The sequence below is a fragment of the Chenopodium album genome, chromosome 14 (genome assembly GCF_948465745.1).
Source record: "Chenopodium album chromosome 14, dcCheAlbu1.1, whole genome shotgun sequence".
In the NCBI taxonomy this organism is placed as follows: Eukaryota; Viridiplantae; Streptophyta; class Magnoliopsida; order Caryophyllales; family Amaranthaceae; genus Chenopodium; species Chenopodium album.
The window spans coordinates 15,656,151-15,673,754 of record NC_137847.1 but is presented as its reverse complement, the minus strand read 5'-3'; the positions used below and the strand labels follow the sequence as shown (position 1 = coordinate 15,673,754).

Genomic DNA, 17,604 nt, shown 5'->3' with positions numbered 1-17,604 from the left:
CGTATTTTAAATATGGATGACTCATGCTCATTTATATATATTATATATTACCTTTCAGCAACTTTTGTAAGTGACCAACTAACACACAATGACACAAGTAACCCCTGACCATGACCGAGTAACCCCTAACCAAGTAAATCCCGACCGACCGAGTAACCCCTGACTGAGTAATCCATGACTAACCGATGAGTAACCCCTAATCTACCGAGTAACCTTTGACTGAGTAATCCATGACTAATCGAAGAGTAACCCTTGACTGACCGAGTAACCCCTAACCAAGTAACCCCGACTGGCCGAGTAACCCTTGGCCGAGTGAGTAACCCCCGACCAATTTTTTTTTAAAAATGTGGCTTAACTGATTTTGTAGCACCTAACATATGAAAGTTTATGATTACCTTTAAAATTTGTACTTTAGGTTTAATCAACATAATAACACTTTCTCGCTATCCCAGGCCACAATGTGGTCACAATATTATATACGATCAATTATCTCATCATTTCTAATATATCTAATAAAATTTTCACGGTTTTAGAAAAATAAATTGCACTGTTTTAAAAATTCTTATACTGTATATATTTTAAATATATATCATGATCAATAATGATGAAGTGCAAACCCACGACCCATTGTTAAAAAATACATGCTCGTAGTGCAATTAAGAATTTTCACGGGTTAAGATCATGAATGTTAAGATCAAATGTTGCTATGAAAAAAAAAAAAAAATCTCAAGATCAAATATTAAGATCTAGATAATAAAAATATTTAGAGGTATAATATTAAAAGGAAGTATAATCAAAGATTATATCCGGATTTTACATGTATTATCATAAGAAGGAAGTAGGTATATTATGGTAATAGGTAAATGATTATAAAATATTTATATTATTTTATAGCATATAATCTTTGATTTAGTTGCTATATTTAGGAGTAAAAAATGAAGCGAATTTTTTTTTTAAATAGCTCGACACGTGTCAAAGTATAGTTAGAGTGGAGCTTCGAGTGCCCTCTGTTTTACTATATATATAGAAGCTTGATGATTGATTGATTGATTGATGATAAAATTAGGAATGAAATCTTTTCACTTGAATTTTTTTAAACTTAACTTATTATATCTGATATAATTTTATTTATTTATTTTTTTTTTTTTGAGAACTTACATCTGATATAATTTGATTAACCTTTTAAAAAAAGCTAAAACAAACACACCCTTAATTTAATAAGAATTTTGTAAACCCAAATATACAAGCCAAATCCGAATCGAATGATCCTATTTGCCTAGAGCTGTCAAAAACCGACCTGAACTAGTGAATCCGAATCGTTCTGAGCTGTTCAAAAAAGAATCTGAACCGCTAAGAACTTGTTATTTTAAAATCGTAAACCGACCCAATCCGATTTTTTAAAACCTAAAACTGAACCGATCCGAATGTTTGAGAACCATTAATGATCTGTACCCGTTATCAAGCCGAACCAATACAACCCGAAATCGAGAACAACCCGAACCGAAGTACTTTTAACCCGATAGCAACCTAACCCATTGTGAATCAAAACCGTTTAAACCCGACAAAAACCCGATAAACCCAATTCGTTTACAACCCGTAACTGGTTAGGATTGAACTGTTTATAACCCGTAATCAGTTGTGACCAGACTTTCTACAATCCATAACCGGTTATGACTGAACCATTTATAACCCGTAAGTCTGTAACCCGTTATGAGAGAAGATTGTGAGAGAGAAAGTGTTTTGCCTAAAGTGGTACGGGTGAGTGTAGGGAATGAGATATGAAGACTTTAGGGTTTGAATTTGGCTTGGGCCGATTTTGATTAGGTTTTAGTGATTTTGGGGAGATGAATGAGAGGCATTAGATTAAAGATAGGTTTAATCAACGGTTGTGAGCAACATTTTGTTGAGGGGTTTGGATTGTGATCCGTGTTTTAATTGAGCGACCAATGAAAATTATAGCTTAATACACTAGTTAGTAAATAATTGTCGTATTTTAATTTATAAACTACTTGTAATAAAGAAACTATAACTAAGTAATTACTATTTATTAGTAACTTGCTAGTTAAAACAAAATATAAATTTAAGTATACAACTAATAAAGTGATAATTTTTACTCTAACGTGTTTATGACCCAACCAATTACAAGTTTACAACTCGACTCGTTTTTATTCATTAATTGATCAATGTAACTTGTTTAATTCTTTATATTTATGACATGAACCGATTTTACTCGATTTGTTTTGAACTAAACTCGTTTTTAAATCGATTGAGTTCTATCTGAATCGATTATGATCTGAAACGATTACAACCAAACCCTATAAGGATTCGATCTATTTTAACCCGAAACCAGTTATAAACTGGCAAAACCTGTTTTCAAACCGACCGAGTTCTACTCGAACCAATTGCGACTTGAATCGATTACAACCCGACCCGATATGTTTTGACCCAAAACCCGCCTTAAAATGACAAAACCTGTTTTAAAACTAACCGAGTTCAATCCGAACCGTTATGACCCGAACCAATTACAACCTGACAAGAAACCTTAATAAAAAAAACACCGAACCGACCTGAAACTAATTTAAAACCTACCCGATAATGATTCCAATCTGTTATAAACCGACCCGTTACAAATCAAAAACCGATAAACCGAACTCAAAATCGAACCGTAAAACCGATTGACACCCCTTTATTTGCCACTTTTAAACACTTTTAAAAAGAAAGTATGGATCCCTCTATTATATCTTCCCATTTTCACACTAGCATCTTTCATTATTTTTAGCATTTTAGGTGATTTAGCACACGGATTTTAAATTTGGAAAAGCTTCTAATTTCCTTAAATAAACAATTAAATTTCAAAAAGCTTCTAATTTTCTAAAACAAAGTCAAAGCAAAGAAAAAGGAAAAAAAATAACGTTCCCTTAATTTCCTCACTTTTGCTTCACGCGTAGAGTAGAAGTATCATGAGTCAGTCTTCTTCCTTTTCTCTCACGCGGCTTCTCAACACGATTTTCCCTTCCCAATTTCTTCTCAATCTCCTCAATTTTTCAATCCCAATTCACTCTTACAATCCTAAATTTCAATTATAAAATCATCAAATTTGTAAATTTTTAAGGGTTTTAACCAAACCCCATCAAAATTTTAGGAACCCAGTTTTTCGATTCATTCTCACAATTCAAATTTTTTATCAAACAAAACCATAATTTCTGCGATTTTTCTGGGTTTTCGCCAAATTTCATCAAAATCTGAGATACCCAGAATGTTAAGAAGTTGTATGAAGCCATTGGAGAGGTGTTTAGGAAGGAGAAGCGATGGATTATTGTGGCATATGGATCTGAAACCTCATGCTTATGGAGATTATTCAATAGCTGTAGTTCAAGCTAATTCATCTCTTGAAGATCAAAGTCAGGTTTATAGTTCTCCTTCTGCTACTTATGTGGGTGTTTATGATGGTCATGGTGGTCCTGAAGCTTCTCGTTTTGTCAATTCCCATCTTTTTTCTTTCCTCCATAGTAAGTTTTATGCTTTGATTATAACACCCTTTTGTTAGTTTTCTTGATTTTTGTTTGATTTTGATTTTAATTGTGTTTTTGATTGATTTGTGATATTGGGTTTGGTTTAGATTTAACCATTTTGATCTGAGTCTAGGTTGGTTCTTGTGTAGATATTGAATTTTGGTTCATCTTGTTAATGGGATTTTGTTGGTTATTGACTTGGGCAGATGAAAAGTTATGGGGTTTTGTAATTTTGGTGAATTATCTAATTTGATGGATTATATGCTGTGTTTCTGTTTCATATTCTTGTAATTGTGTTGGATTGATTGCATTTCTTTGGTCTCTCTTAAAAATAGGTTTTACGAGCTGATAAGTTTATGTGATTATCTCAGAATTTTCTTCCGAGCATGGAGGGTTATCGGTTGAAGTGATTAAGAAGGCTTTTAGTGCAACAGAGGATGAATTCTTGCGTTTAGTAAAGCGCAATTTATCAGTGCAGCCAAATATTGCTTCTGTGGGATCATGTTGCCTACTGGGTGCAGTCGCAAATAATGAATTGTTTGTTGCCAATCTTGGTGACTCGAGAGCAGTGCTGGGTCGAAAAGTTTCTGTTAGGAAAAGGGAAGTGGTTGTGGCTGAGAGGTTATCAACTGATCATAATGTGTCAGAAGTGGAGGTTAGAAGGGAGGTTGAGGCACTTCATCCTGATGACTCTCATATCGTTGTATACAGTCGTGGAGTTTGGAGGATCAAGGGGATTATACAAGTAATCATCTATTCATTGCTTTCTAATCTTATGGCCGTGTGGGTGTTTTGTGCATTTTTAAGGTGTGAGTATTATGGACTACATGCTATTTAGTCTGCTTTTACTTATGTATACTACCTTTGTCCTTAATTTAGTTCAAAATAATCCTTTCTTGAGGTTCTCTTGAAGACATATGGAAGCATACATCTCACCTCCCAAGACTTGGCTTCTGCAGGAGCCTCTAAGGGTGGTGGTTGTGTGGTTTTCTTTCAAACAGAACAGTGAGGATTGATGGGTGCATGTGATATTGAGCCTTTCAACAATTGTCTTCATTTCTCCTGGTATGCTGTATATTACAGGTTTGCAATAGGGTGTTGTGTGCCTTTGTTTGATGTGGACGGCTATTTGGAAGCTGCATTACGCCTTATGCAGGAGAATAGTTTGTTAATTGCTACTTGCAAAGTATATGCTTGCTTGTGTGTTTCATTTTATTTTGCAACCGTAATAGCATGCCTTAAATGGTTAAACACTCATTTGTGTGTATGAATTTGTTTTGCAACATTAATAGTGTTTTTTAAAAATCATTTTACCTTAAATGTTCACATTTTATGATAATGGTGGTTGTTCTGAGTACTGACCTCAGTATCCTTTCTGCTTGAAGGCTTTTAAGTTTGAGAATTTCCTTTTATTTATTTTTTTTTAAAACTTGCCTAAGATAGTTTCAAAATATAATGTATGCTTTGCAACTTGAACCAAAAATGCTTGAAAAGTGAACTTGCTAAATGAATGCGTGTTTTTTACCGTTGTATATTAGAACCTTTGTGTCACTGTGTTAAGTTGTCCTTTTTTTTATGCGACTAATAAAATACAGTTTATGCATCCAATGGCAAATTGGCCTTGCAAATTTCCTCTCTTTTGCATCAAAGATAATTACTAAAGAGTTCAGCAGTGTATACCTTGTATTATTATTTTGGTTGGTGCTTTGCCAATGCTATTACCTCTTTTAGATATAGAGTATTTAACTATGTCCTTTTGATAAGGCTGTTTTTCAAATCTTTATATGCGAAGCATAAATATTTATGGAGATGAGAACAATAAAAGAAAAGCAGTAGTTGTTCAACAACAATTAAGAACTATAAGTAGTCTTCATATATTCCTTACTGTTTGTTATGCTGCTTACTTTAAGTTTCTATCTGAGAAAAGGCATCTGATGAAGATGCTGTTCTGATCAACTTGTCCTTTTCAGGTATCAAGATCCATTGGAGATGTGTACTTGAAAAAACCAGATTTCAGTAGAGACCCTATATATCAGCAGTTTGTCTACCCCATTTCCTTAAAACGTCCAGCAATGACAGCTGAACCATCGATAATTCAAAGAAAGCTTGAGCCAGAAGATTTGTTTCTAATCTTTGCATCAGATGGTCTTTGGGAACAATTGTCTGATCAAACTGTGGTGGAAATGGTTTCCAAGAATTCTAGAACGGTGAGTTTAAATAGCTTCTTTTTTTTTGTTGCTGTATAAACCACGTTCTCAAATCTTACTGTTTTAATAATGGTCCCTACATAGAGTATTGTTCTTCCTTATTCCGAGGTTATTTTTTGGAGGGGGGTTGAAGAGAAATGAAACTACTGTAAAAATAGTAGCCCTCTTGGTAAGACTGGCCTTGATGAGATAGGGGTTACATTTACATGATATCAGATGACTTTACTGAGTGATTTTTACACACTGACGTAACATTAGAAGAGTCCTGGGATAAGTTCTATAATTAAAAAAAAAAAAACAATGGATTAAATCAACCGTTGTACTGCTTATACCTTGCTTATATTTAAATCTATGAGATAAAGAAAGTAGAGTGTTATACCAGCATAATGGTAACTCCTTGTATGTTACAATAATGAAATGAGACATCATTTTTGTTATGGAGAAACTGTAATTTGTTTGCGTTAAACTTCAGTTAAATTTCTGCAGACAATTTAACCTAATGTTGATTGTTTATGTTGTAGGGAATCGCCAAAAGACTAGTGACAGCTGCCCTACAAGAAGCTGCAAGGAAGAGAGAGCTTAGATATAGTGATATTAAAAATATCGAGAAAGGCATAAGGCGTCATTTCCATGATGATATCTCCGTTGTAGTAATGTATCTTGATCATAACAAGCATAATGGCGACATTGTTAGATTCAAGCAGTCTGCTGTTAGCTGCACCAATGCCCCTGCTGACATATATTCCTTCAATGCAGAGTCAACATAAAAGGGTGTGCACGTATGACATTTTGAGAGTAGTAGTCATAAAGGCCAATTTTCTACGAAAGGTTGGCTGGCTGGCTAGCTGGGTCTGGTAGAAAGTTGATGATTGGTATATTAAGATACCTAGCAAGGATGTTTTGGTAAGTGGAAGGAAATATCAAACAGACACAATAATGTTGTAGATATTTAGGTTACAGAGATCTGATCAGTAATATTGTGTTTTTTTTTTTCTTTGGGCATTATTACGATGAACTCCTTCTATACGAAAGTATACATCTAGTTGTTTACTCTTAACATTAACTCTTAACGGAAAACTACTGTCTTTTCTTTGTCTGTCTCACCCTTGATTTGGAATGTTACCCAAATAGCCATCGAACAATGAATATCAAGTGCTAACTTGTTTGATGCTGAATCCTATTCATAACAAAAGCTAGTTATGGACACTGGTCATCAGTGCAAGAGCTTGCTACCTAAAGTCCAATTAGTTTCTTCAAGTCTTTTCTTAAGCTCCCTAATCACTGGATGGCAGTATCATGATTTACTCTTAACCCTTCTAATGATTATGGCAAAGGTATTGTGAAATTTGCCGTATATGCTGATAAAGCTAGGTTCTTAAAGGATGAGAGCGATCATTTGCTGAAGAAGGATACGTATGATGTTGCCGGAGGTTAATATGACAAGGGTTTAATAATTAACATTGGTTTGATTTTTGTTTCCTTGTTTTGTTTTTTGAGGCAACATTTCTTTGAGTTTAACTTTTAAGGTAACAGATGACAGAGAAATTGCTGTGTGAAGTAGTAACCATTCGAGTTAGAGCTAAATCCTGCAGTTTGTGCCTTCAAGGTTCAAGTGTATTAACAAGTAATAAACTTCTATGCCAAAGCTCTCTATCGAAAGGCTTTAGCATTTATAGGTTTGAATAGAATATTTACGGTTTTAAGGATGTCGAATTTAGTCATGTTACTCATGTAGATACTCTGTATATCATTTGGATTTCTGGTTTGGTTTGTTTTTGAATGGAAATTGGAAAAGATGATGAGGTGAGATGATATGATAGATTTTGGCCAAAGGTGTATGAATTACTGCACTAAATGAGCTTGGTTTTGCCATGCAATGAATCTGGTGCCTCATCGGGCTAATCTGGAGTTGCAGTCTTTTCTCGGCCTTGATGTCGAATGGTGGATAGTATTTTATTTTTTTTTTAATTATTTAATTATATTTTTCTGACTGGGAGTTCTTAGAAATTGTTTGGAATCTGAAAAACATAAGTTCTAATCAGAACTAATTACTATTCAAGAGCTTTTGGTTTCAAATTCTATACATGTTCTGAAATTCGTCGTCATATGTTCATATTCCCATTATTTACTTTTTATGGGATTGATGCAGTAGCGGATCCAAAAAAAATATTTAACGAGCCTAAAATATATTTGATGAATTTTAATGAGGTCATTTGATAAAAATACAAGTAATTTTTATAGCAAAAAATTAAATTAATTTTATAGGAAAATATTCCTTTTTTCACGGTCAAGTGTAGGGGTGTAAATGAGCCAAGCCGAGTCGAGTACTACCTTGTTCATGTTCAAATTCATTTAACTTAGGCGAGTCCGAGCACGATCCCGAGCTTTCAAGCGAGCTCAAAAATCTGTTCAATCTAGGCTCATTTAGTAGACTATATGTTCGTGAACGGTTCTTGATCGGCTTGTTTATTAAACGAGTTTATAAATGAGCGTTTCATGAATGAGTTTAGTATTAAACGAGCTTCTCTAATAAACGAGCTTTGTACTTTGACATTTGAAAATCTCAAAAAATAGCATATAATTAAATCCTAATTATAAACCTAAGATTTAAATCTTAATTATTAAAAACTTTAAAATTAAATTAACAATGGTAAATAATCAATAATTCATGAATATAAATAAACGAGTAGTTCGCAAACATAAATAAACGAGTTGTTCATGAATTTATCTGAACGAACATATCTATGTTCGTGTGCAAGCTCATTTATTAAACGAGCTTCAAAATTTGTTCAAGTTCGACACATTTATCAAATAAACGAACATGGACGAGCTTTAACCGAGCTTGAACCCGAGTAGTTTATTGATCGACTTGGTTCATTTACACCCCTACTCAAGTGAGGTGAAGAGACTACACTCAAATGCTTTGCATCCGCCACTGACCTGATTAGGTGACATTCTCACGGCCACAATAAATAATGAGGCCCACTCTTTATTGGGAAAAGGGAGGGGGCCTGTTTCAAGTTGGGCGAAAGGAGGGGTTAGGTTTTAGGGGAGGGGCTGGGAGTCTGAAATGGTTGGGGAAAGGAGGGAGGGGGCAAATTAGGGTAAAGATGAAGGGGTGGTATGCCGACGGTGCGGGGAAGGGGGTGGGACATTGGCGTTGGTGGGGAAGGGGGTTGTTGGTGGGAAGGGTGGCCAGGGTTTTTCCGTTTTAATTATTTCTAAAACAATATTTTATTTTATGACTTTTATAAATACTAGTCGCCCTCTCGCGCGCTACGCGCGCGATAGTTCTGCGTTTTTTTTGCTTTGATTGTATTTTCATATATATTAATCGTTTGATTTTCTGAAAAGAATACTTACTTCACCGTGAGAGGTAATTACTGAACTATATTGTATTGGGATGGGTATTACGGGAAATTATTATTTTTTAAAAGCAAAATATATATCTATCTGCAGTTTAATCCTATATATAAAGTGAAAGGAAAATTTGAGTAATAAATTTCACTTTTCCAAAATACCCCTATTAATTTTTGTTTGCCCTATTGTTTTTTATTTAAAAAAAAACTTTACCCTTTAAAAAATCTACAATCTAAATTTTTTTTTTAAAAATTAACAAGAAAGGGAAATGAAACTTATTATTTGAAACAATTAGCTTATATTCACACGCACAAATTCCATGCATCTATTAGCTTATAATCCATAAAGTGAAACAGAGTTTTGGGTAGTAATTTTTCGCTTCCCATAATACCCATCCCAATTTTTATTTCCTTTATCTATTAAAAACTATACAATATAGTTCAGTAATTACCTCTCACAGTGAAGCAAGTATTTGTTTCAGAAAATCAAACGATTAAAATATATGATAATACAACAAAAGCAAAAAAAAAAAAAAAAAAAACACAGCATTTATATGTTTAACGTTAAGATTTGCGTGATTTAATGCTTTCAAGTGGAAATTCTTTTGTTGAATCAATTTGTAAGATTGCAAGACATTTAATTTTGCCAATAATTGTCGCTAAATTTATTAACATAAGGTATTCGGAAGAGACATAAAACGGAAAAATAAACATGAAAACTTCTAGTTTGTTTTACGAATTCAAATCAAATATAAACCACATGCATGCATGAATTTTAAGACTACTGATTTTTTGTTTTAAATACATAGTGAATGTTATTGACTCTAGACTCATTTCACCATTCTTAATCTTAGTTGACTATGTCGTACTACCTAAGGTTAAAAGTGTAATTTTTTAGGTGAAAATAAGGTAAAGTAGAAGTTAAATGTGTTATATTATTCGTATTATTTTGATAAGAATTGATGAGCAAAAAGGGTATATTTAATCTAAGGGTAATGATTGGATAGCTATTGTGAGATTATGACATTATGTGGATCAAGTAATTGCTAAAAGTTAATTGTCACAATTGTGAATTAGCTTTGGTTACATATAAGTATATTTAAGGCTTTACAAAAGAATGTTATTTAGTAATAGAAATGTGTAATTGTGTATTAGGTAATAAAAAAGTTTTAGAAAACAAATTAGAGAGTATGATGATGAGAATTACTATACCCACATAGCATAATTATCATCAACATATTCATCTACAGTTCTAGTTAAATCATCATCAACTACTTTAACTCATGTTCAATCTAACATAGCATAACCTAATTTCAACCAAATACAATGCTAACACTGATCTATGAAAAAAACACTGATCTAACATAGCATAATCTCAAATGCTTTGGTGGACATAATTAACTAAAACATCCCTCTCTTCATCATCTTCAGTTACATATTTTATCTTCTCAGCATCCTCAACCAAGTCCATTCCATATGAAGTGCAACCAGAAGCAAGTAACCATAATCTTTCTTTACACGAAGTAAGTGATAAATCTGGTAAAGCAACCCCTCAGATAAGAAAGTGGAAATGCAGGGCAAAGCAATACTTATTATGCAAAATTTTGCTTCAGTGAGTGAAACCTCCCCTTGAATTTTAAACGAATTAGAGATAGCCCAAGGATTCTTCACGAACAAAGCAAGAAACATTGATAAACAACTTTAAAAGGTTAAAAAAAAAGTGGAAATGTAGGTAATATTCAATTATCATCATTAAACTTGATCATGTCCTTCAAATACTCTGATTTTTTTTTTCTTGATATTCAATATTGAAAAAAATTTGAGAGTATTTGAAGGGCATGATTAAGTTTAATGATGAATATTAACCCGCCAACTAAAAGAATAAAAGGGAATGTTTCCAAAAAAAAAAAAAGAATAAAAGGGAATCAGTTACCTATTCCAATATTTTACGAGAAGAGGTACCTAGGAAGAATGGTTTAGTCTCCTCCTCAACTCGACCGAGTTGAACTTGAACTCATTCTTCGCCCTAAAATTTGACAAAAAGCAGAGCAAATGAGCTTATTATTAGCCCCATATTAAGAAGTAACACCACCATTGAAGCTTAGACTGTCGGAATTCGAAACACAAACCATAGACGAAGACATCAAAATTGGGCACAAACATCTCCTCGTCTTCTTGCTGAAAACCAAATACAAAAAACTCCTCAGACATCCTTATCCTACTAAAACCTAAACTCAAAATTCCAAATTATCATGTTAAACAAATCAAAACTCAACTCACCAAAAAGTAACTAAAACATAGAAGGTTGACATCAACTATAACACTTCCAGTATGAATTACATTTTACAGAGTATGGAAGAGTAGTAACTAATATGACAAGGCATATATCAGTAATGATAATATTTCAAGGGCTATTAAAATGACAAACTATCGTCATGGTTATTGTAGATATTCCAAATATTTTAGACATAAAATTTGAGGAGGGCAAAGTTTTTGACATCAAAGCTCTAAATAGAGATTTAGTTCATTGGTAAGCTGGAGATTAATCCCAAAATTTGGGATTTATCTCTATTTATGCGAAAAAAGTCCAATATCCCTTAACTTAGTTCTTTGGTATGCTGCAAAAACATAAGATTTATATCTAGTAATTACAAAAATATTTATTAATTACATAGGTTGTACTTCAAAGTGATCAAGCTGCTTACCATTGCTAGTAGAGCTTAAATCGTTTCAAAGTGATCTCTACGTCCCAACGTATTAATATTGCATACTCCCTCCTTGCCTGTCCTTCACTCACTTGCCATTTATGGTTGTGAGAAAATTAAAAGGCTCCTATAAGATTTATGTCTCTCTTCCTCATTTACATTCTAAAATGGTCTCTTAAGGTACTCCCCAACTCTTCCTCGACTCCTAGTCTTTTTCTTACCTCATATTCTCTCTCTCTCCTCTCTACTTTCCCATATTAACGGCAGCAAATTTATCTGATTTACAAGTATAAGAAATACTAGTCTCGAGCCCTTACAAGCTTTTTTTCATAAACTATTAGATGTGCTCTTGCTCATTGTCACTGCACTTCCCATAAACTACCCTAAACAAATCTCTTTCATAACTTGAGTAATTATAACCAATAGTTGAATAATCCACCATAGAAGAACCCTATCTAATTACTGTGAATCTGACTTGTTCAAGTGAGAATATATTAATATCCATTTTCTATATGTAAATCTAAAACTAAACTACGACTTTTCATTTAGCACACACAGAACAAAAATAAACTCCATATCACTTGCTCCCCCAATTGCCTTTAAATCCCTTTCCCCCTACTCTTTCTATCACTGTCTTTTTTGATTTTGCGAAAAATTCTTTTAATATTGTTTATTGCTTCCTCATTTTATAATTTTCCTCCTCCAATGCTCCATCTCTTTCTCACATCTTTCTCTCGCACCGTCACCATCACATTTTCCCAATCTCCCTCTAACCCTTTTGTTCCGTCATCCGCTGCATCTCTCTTACCCCTTTGCTCCCTCTTCTCTCCCTTTCACTCTTCTATTATGGTCTTGATAACACAGTTCTTACTACTTGCTCCCCCACCCCCACCCCTCCTCACTCCTTTCGACTTTTCCCCCTCTCATCTATCTAATAAATGTGTAATTAAGATATTCTCTTTTTGATAATTTATATTTTTGTCATGTCATTTAAAAGCTATTATGTTCTATAACAGTCTCCTAAAAAGAGCTTCAGTTTTCATGCCTCTTCTCTGGAGTCCTCTCTATATCATCTTAGCCTTCACCTACAAGGAGAGCCGGAAGAACAAGTAATGCACAATGGAAGCAACATACTTCAACAGTTGAATATGAACTTATTACCATAAGCCCACCACCAGCAAGAAATGCAAGCTGAATTTCTTTAATTATGAACACATCCATAATATACTGACAACTTTTTGTTTGTGTTCCTCCTTAGCAGCAACAGGCAAATCAAGCTCGTCTTCTAGCCTAAATGGGTCATAAATCTTTGATAGAATCTCCGCGACCCAGGGATAATCTTTTTGCAAAATAGCAAATATTGATCTCACTTAATATTTCTCAAAGTTATTAAAGCAAGAATGGCTATAAATGATTTAAATAGGCTTCTGACCTTCATATGTAGCCATCAGGGGGATTTTAGCAAACAAAGCATAAAGAGAAACTGCAAAACAACAGGGACTCTTGATACTCCAAGCAGCCAACGCCAAGTTCCAGGCACCTGCTCAACAAACACATTAAAAAAGATGTAGGAATTAGTCCTATATACTACCTCTGGTCCAAATTACTCGCAACTTTGGGGTATTATTTGTGAGATATAAAATTTTCCAAAGTTGCGAGTAATTTGGACCGGAGGTAGTATATTAAACCAAAATTCAACAATGCAGCTTCCATTTATTTTTTTAAACAAGAGGCTCAGATTCACATTTCATCAAACAATTCGGTGGAGAAATTCGAGGTGGTAAAATCAACCATGGCGGAAATCAATCAAATTAGGGAAAATAATTTCCAAATTCGAAATTCCAACAGAACCAAACCACAAAATAAAAATAATACTTCGTATAAAATAAACCAACAATTGATCTTTCTGCAAAGCCAAATGGATAAAATTACCCAAAACCTCAAAATTCTCCAAACTCATATTAAACACTTTGAATGGTGTACTCTCATCACAGTCTTTAATGGCTGGTGATTTATGTAGTCAGCAAGAAGATCAAGGAGCATGTAGTCACAGCTCACAGAGACAGATAAAGCAGCTAAGGTTCTGGCATCCGATGGTTTGAGGACCATTTTAATAGTGTCTAGATAAATCAACGGCGAAAGACAACCACTGTAACCAATAGTCATCTAAGGAGAGGGGAAAAACAGTCCTCGGGAAACTCCCATGACCTCTCCCTGCCTTATTCTTGGTATTAGTCAACGATAAACCCTAGATTATGAAACTGATATTCGCTGATTAAGAAATTCATTTCACCTCAGAAGCTCCTTTAATAGAGGAGAGAAAGCTCACAAAGTCATAAGCCATTTCAATGGAGAATTAAGAGTACGCTTCAATGGAGGAGAGTATAAGAGATAGGGCACAAGAACATATTCATTCACCTTATCCTCTCATACATCATACTTGCATTATATCAAAAAAAAAATATAAATTACCTTGGGTGCTTAATTATCCCAAAAAAAAAAAAAAAATCATTACAAAAATATTCATCTAAGGAATTTGTGATTTTTTTAGCATGCAGATCATCAATCACATCCAAGAAAACAGTGAAAATTCCAATCTTTTAAGCTACCCTTACAGATTTAATAACATTTACAACACTAAAAATTTAATTATTATAGCCCGTAAATGAATATTATCAGCCATGTTGTCACCATGTACAGAAATTTTTAAGTCAAGGTAAAGCTAATTTCAGTTACCAGTGGATAAAGTATGAATAATCGTTTTCCTAGTTTCTCACTAATACTCGCATCAAAACAGAGAAACTCAAATCAGAATTAAACATGGATAATCAAGAAATCCAAATGGGGAACATATTCAACTATCTGAGTATAGTATCCACTTTTGGATCAAAGTGCACAGCTAAATTCGATTTTTTTACCGCTCTAAACGGAATCCAACAGTACCCATCAACACATTTTCAGTCTAATTACATAAATAAACAAAACTCAAATACCAAAATTCAATTTCACCACAATAAACACCAAAAAAATAAACATGAGAAATAGAATAAACAAAGAAAGATACCAGCCAAAGAATAAAAGGATACTGAAAACTGAATGCCTGGGAGAATTGTGAAACTCACTTAATGCTACCCTTTCACTGGCCATTAATCTTTTAACTTCAGTTTCCAACCTTTCCAATTTCCACTTCAGTTCCCATTCAAGTTTTCCATCTTCCCCTGTTACTCACTTCACAGACAAAGCAAAAATCATTGGACAAACAATCAAAATGGGGTTTTAACATGAGAACAAATTTAAGCAAAATAAGCAATAACCCACATTGTAAATCAGAAAAAAGACCCAGAAATATGTGATCTAAGATAGAGAAAGAGGAATACCATTAAGGCCAGAGTAATGTCGATAAGTGTTTACAGGCTTTGATATTTTTACGGACAGCTTCTTCGACCCCACTGAGATTGCAATGGCCTTACTTAAGCATCGATTGTATACCATACGGCTATTAATTGAACCAAATAATCACAAATTTAAAGAGGAAATAAACAAAGTGTATAGAAGAGTGATTACCATTAGAATTTTAGATTCAATTTCAACCTTGAAGGACTTGTGGCTACATCACCTCCAATGAAACTTGGCAACCTGATTTAAAAAAAAATTGTTTTTTAAAAAAAAAAAAAAACCAAGATGATCAAAGTTTAAACCAGATAATCGAGTTTGAACCCAGCTACAATTTAAGTTTTAAAACAAAAAAACTTAGGCGTTTGGGGTTCGATTAAAAATTGTATGAAATCTATGATCAATGTGTTTTGCTGACCCAATTTCATGCTTTGTAATTTGTATAGAGTATATATAACATACCTCAATTGCTCAACCTTTTGCTTGGTCAAATTCTCTCCTGTTCTTGCTCACCCTCTCCACTGACATGTACTCCTAAATTCTTCCAAGTTCTTCACGGTAATGACTCCTCCTATGAATTTCCCCACAATTAGTAGTAAGAATACTAACCATGAGTAATTGTGAGCTCTTCTCCGAAAGTGAATATAACTGAGGTGGATATAACTAAGACATTCTTAAAACACAATCCTGTGAAATTCAAAATCTAATTCCTACGAAACTAATACATAAGCACATATACATTTACACTACAAGCCTTTCCTTTAACTCATCATATACAAAGAAATATTATAATCAACACCCAATTCAACACTAAATTCAAAATAAAAGCCTAGATACTAAATTCATCAAAGTTTCAGATTTCATTATTACCTCATTTAATCAAACCAATAATTGTTCAATTCAAACAAAAAAATACTTTTGCAAAAGACAAAAATTATTACCTTACTATGAACATGTACTTAAGCTGCTGTAATTTTATCACAAATAATCAACAATAAACTTTCATAACAGAGTGATTATCAAATTTCATAACCTCTGGATTATCAGATAACAGTCCTGCAAGGGTCATTACTCCAGTACAGCATATACCAAGCTCATCATTCATAAAGAATGCTTAATTACCAAGCTCACCCAAACACGCTCCATCATTCGAATTCGGGGGAAAAAATCACAAATGCTTGAAAAACCCGCAATTAGAAAAGAGAGAGAAAGAAGTTACCTGAGAGTTGCAATCATCACGATCAGAGGAGGGGAAATGAGGGGAATCGGCTGGAAGCTTAGTAAAATTGACAATCGCCATTGACGGACTTCCATCGAAACCTAATTCTGCAAAACAATCAAATTTCAAATTAATTTGATTCTATTTTCTTTTCCGCTTAAATGAAATAACTCCTTCCAAAAGGTGGCACGATTGAGACATAAAATAGTTTAATAATCACTACTTAAATGATTATAACTAATAGTTTAATAGTATCCTTTAGAATTATCCTAAAGTGAGTACACTAAAAATTAAATTTTGATAAACCGAAACTTCTTGTAAAGTCTTTCGTCCAAATGACTGGACTTACCATACATAACAGCTCATAAAATGCCCTCAGACCCCATAATAATAGCTCAAATCTAGTAATCAACTCATCATAATGCACGAGGAAAAACCATAGCTCGAGATCTTTACTATACCAACATCCAGGATTTCGGCACAAAGTCACGACAAACTAAACAAATACTGCTCACCGATCTTATCAACTCAACTTTATGGCTACTATTAGATGCTTCCTATTTAATTAGTTAGGAGCTCGACACTAATCAAGTGTGATGTGTTAACATCTAACTATTTACTTTTCCAACCATAAATTAATCACAGAGCATTAGTTAGCTTGATATCATGTAAAAAGGTGCGAAATATGCAGAGAATTGCACACTGATTACAGAAATTAAACTTTAAAAAAAATTGAAACAAAAATACCTCAAAATGAGTGGAGCAGGGCATCGCAAGGCAACCTAGACCAGGAAAGAGGAATGAACTCTTAATTTGTTTTCTTTCCTAAATTGATATTGAATTCAATTAAGAATGAACTCTATTGTAGAATTGATATTCGGTGATTGATAAAAAAATAGCTGAAATTCTACAATACAAATCTTAATTTAGTAGCATTTCAATAGCTCAAACTTATAATTTCATAACTTGATAAACATCTTGCCGCAGAATTTGCGTCAATGGAGTAGAGAAGGCTCAGAGTACAATTTCAATGGTGGAGAAATAGAGAGTGGGAGGAGAGGGATAGAGAATGCCTTTTTTTCAATCAAAAGCAAGTACTCAAATGAAAAAGGAAAAGGAAGAACGTGAAAAAAGGAAATGAATGGAACGTGAAAGTATAATTTGGTGACTCAACAAATTAAATAAAATTGCACCCAAATGCAAGTTTGT

At 33.6% G+C, this 17,604-nt stretch overlaps 1 protein-coding gene and 1 long non-coding RNA gene across 5 annotated transcripts; one reads left to right on the top strand and one right to left on the bottom strand.

Moving 5' to 3' along the window:
* Positions 1 to 2,968: 2,968 nt before the first annotated feature.
* Positions 2,969 to 6,822, top strand: LOC145580101 (putative protein phosphatase 2C 63). Its single transcript, XM_081637447.1, has 4 exons — positions 2,969 to 3,509; positions 3,884 to 4,257; positions 5,483 to 5,719; positions 6,241 to 6,822. Exons 1-4 carry the CDS (start codon positions 3,257 to 3,259, stop codon positions 6,484 to 6,486), a joined length of 1,110 nt encoding a protein of 369 aa, XP_081493573.1. The 5' UTR covers positions 2,969 to 3,256; the 3' UTR covers positions 6,487 to 6,822.
* Positions 6,823 to 10,234: 3,412 nt separating this feature from the next.
* Positions 10,235 to 17,461, bottom strand: LOC145579000 (uncharacterized). Of its 4 annotated transcripts, none has more exons than XR_014098964.1 (9): positions 17,143 to 17,461; positions 16,396 to 16,502; positions 15,639 to 15,747; positions 15,348 to 15,419; positions 15,161 to 15,232; positions 13,216 to 15,011; positions 11,208 to 11,256; positions 11,012 to 11,104; positions 10,235 to 10,743 (listed from the first exon to the last, which is right to left on the bottom strand). It is a non-coding gene; the product is annotated as an uncharacterized LOC145579000 (long non-coding RNA). The 4 variants fall into 4 exon arrangements; XR_014098966.1 differs by having other exon boundaries at positions 10,235 to 10,614; XR_014098965.1 differs by having other exon boundaries at positions 10,235 to 11,104; positions 13,216 to 13,323; positions 14,906 to 15,011; positions 17,143 to 17,457.
* Between the last annotated feature and the right edge of the window lie 143 nt (positions 17,462 to 17,604).

Excerpts from the sequence above, each read along its gene's own strand:
- LOC145580101 (XM_081637447.1), top strand. The coding sequence starts at position 3,257 with ATGTTAAGAAGTTGTATGAAGCCATTGGAGAGGTGTTTAGGAAGGAGA. Across the intron at positions 3,510-3,883 it reads TCTTTTTTCTTTCCTCCATA|AATTTTCTTCCGAGCATGGA; the intron begins GTAAGTTTTATG and ends TGATTATCTCAG. Across the intron at positions 4,258-5,482 it reads GGATCAAGGGGATTATACAA|GTATCAAGATCCATTGGAGA; the intron begins GTAATCATCTAT and ends TGTCCTTTTCAG.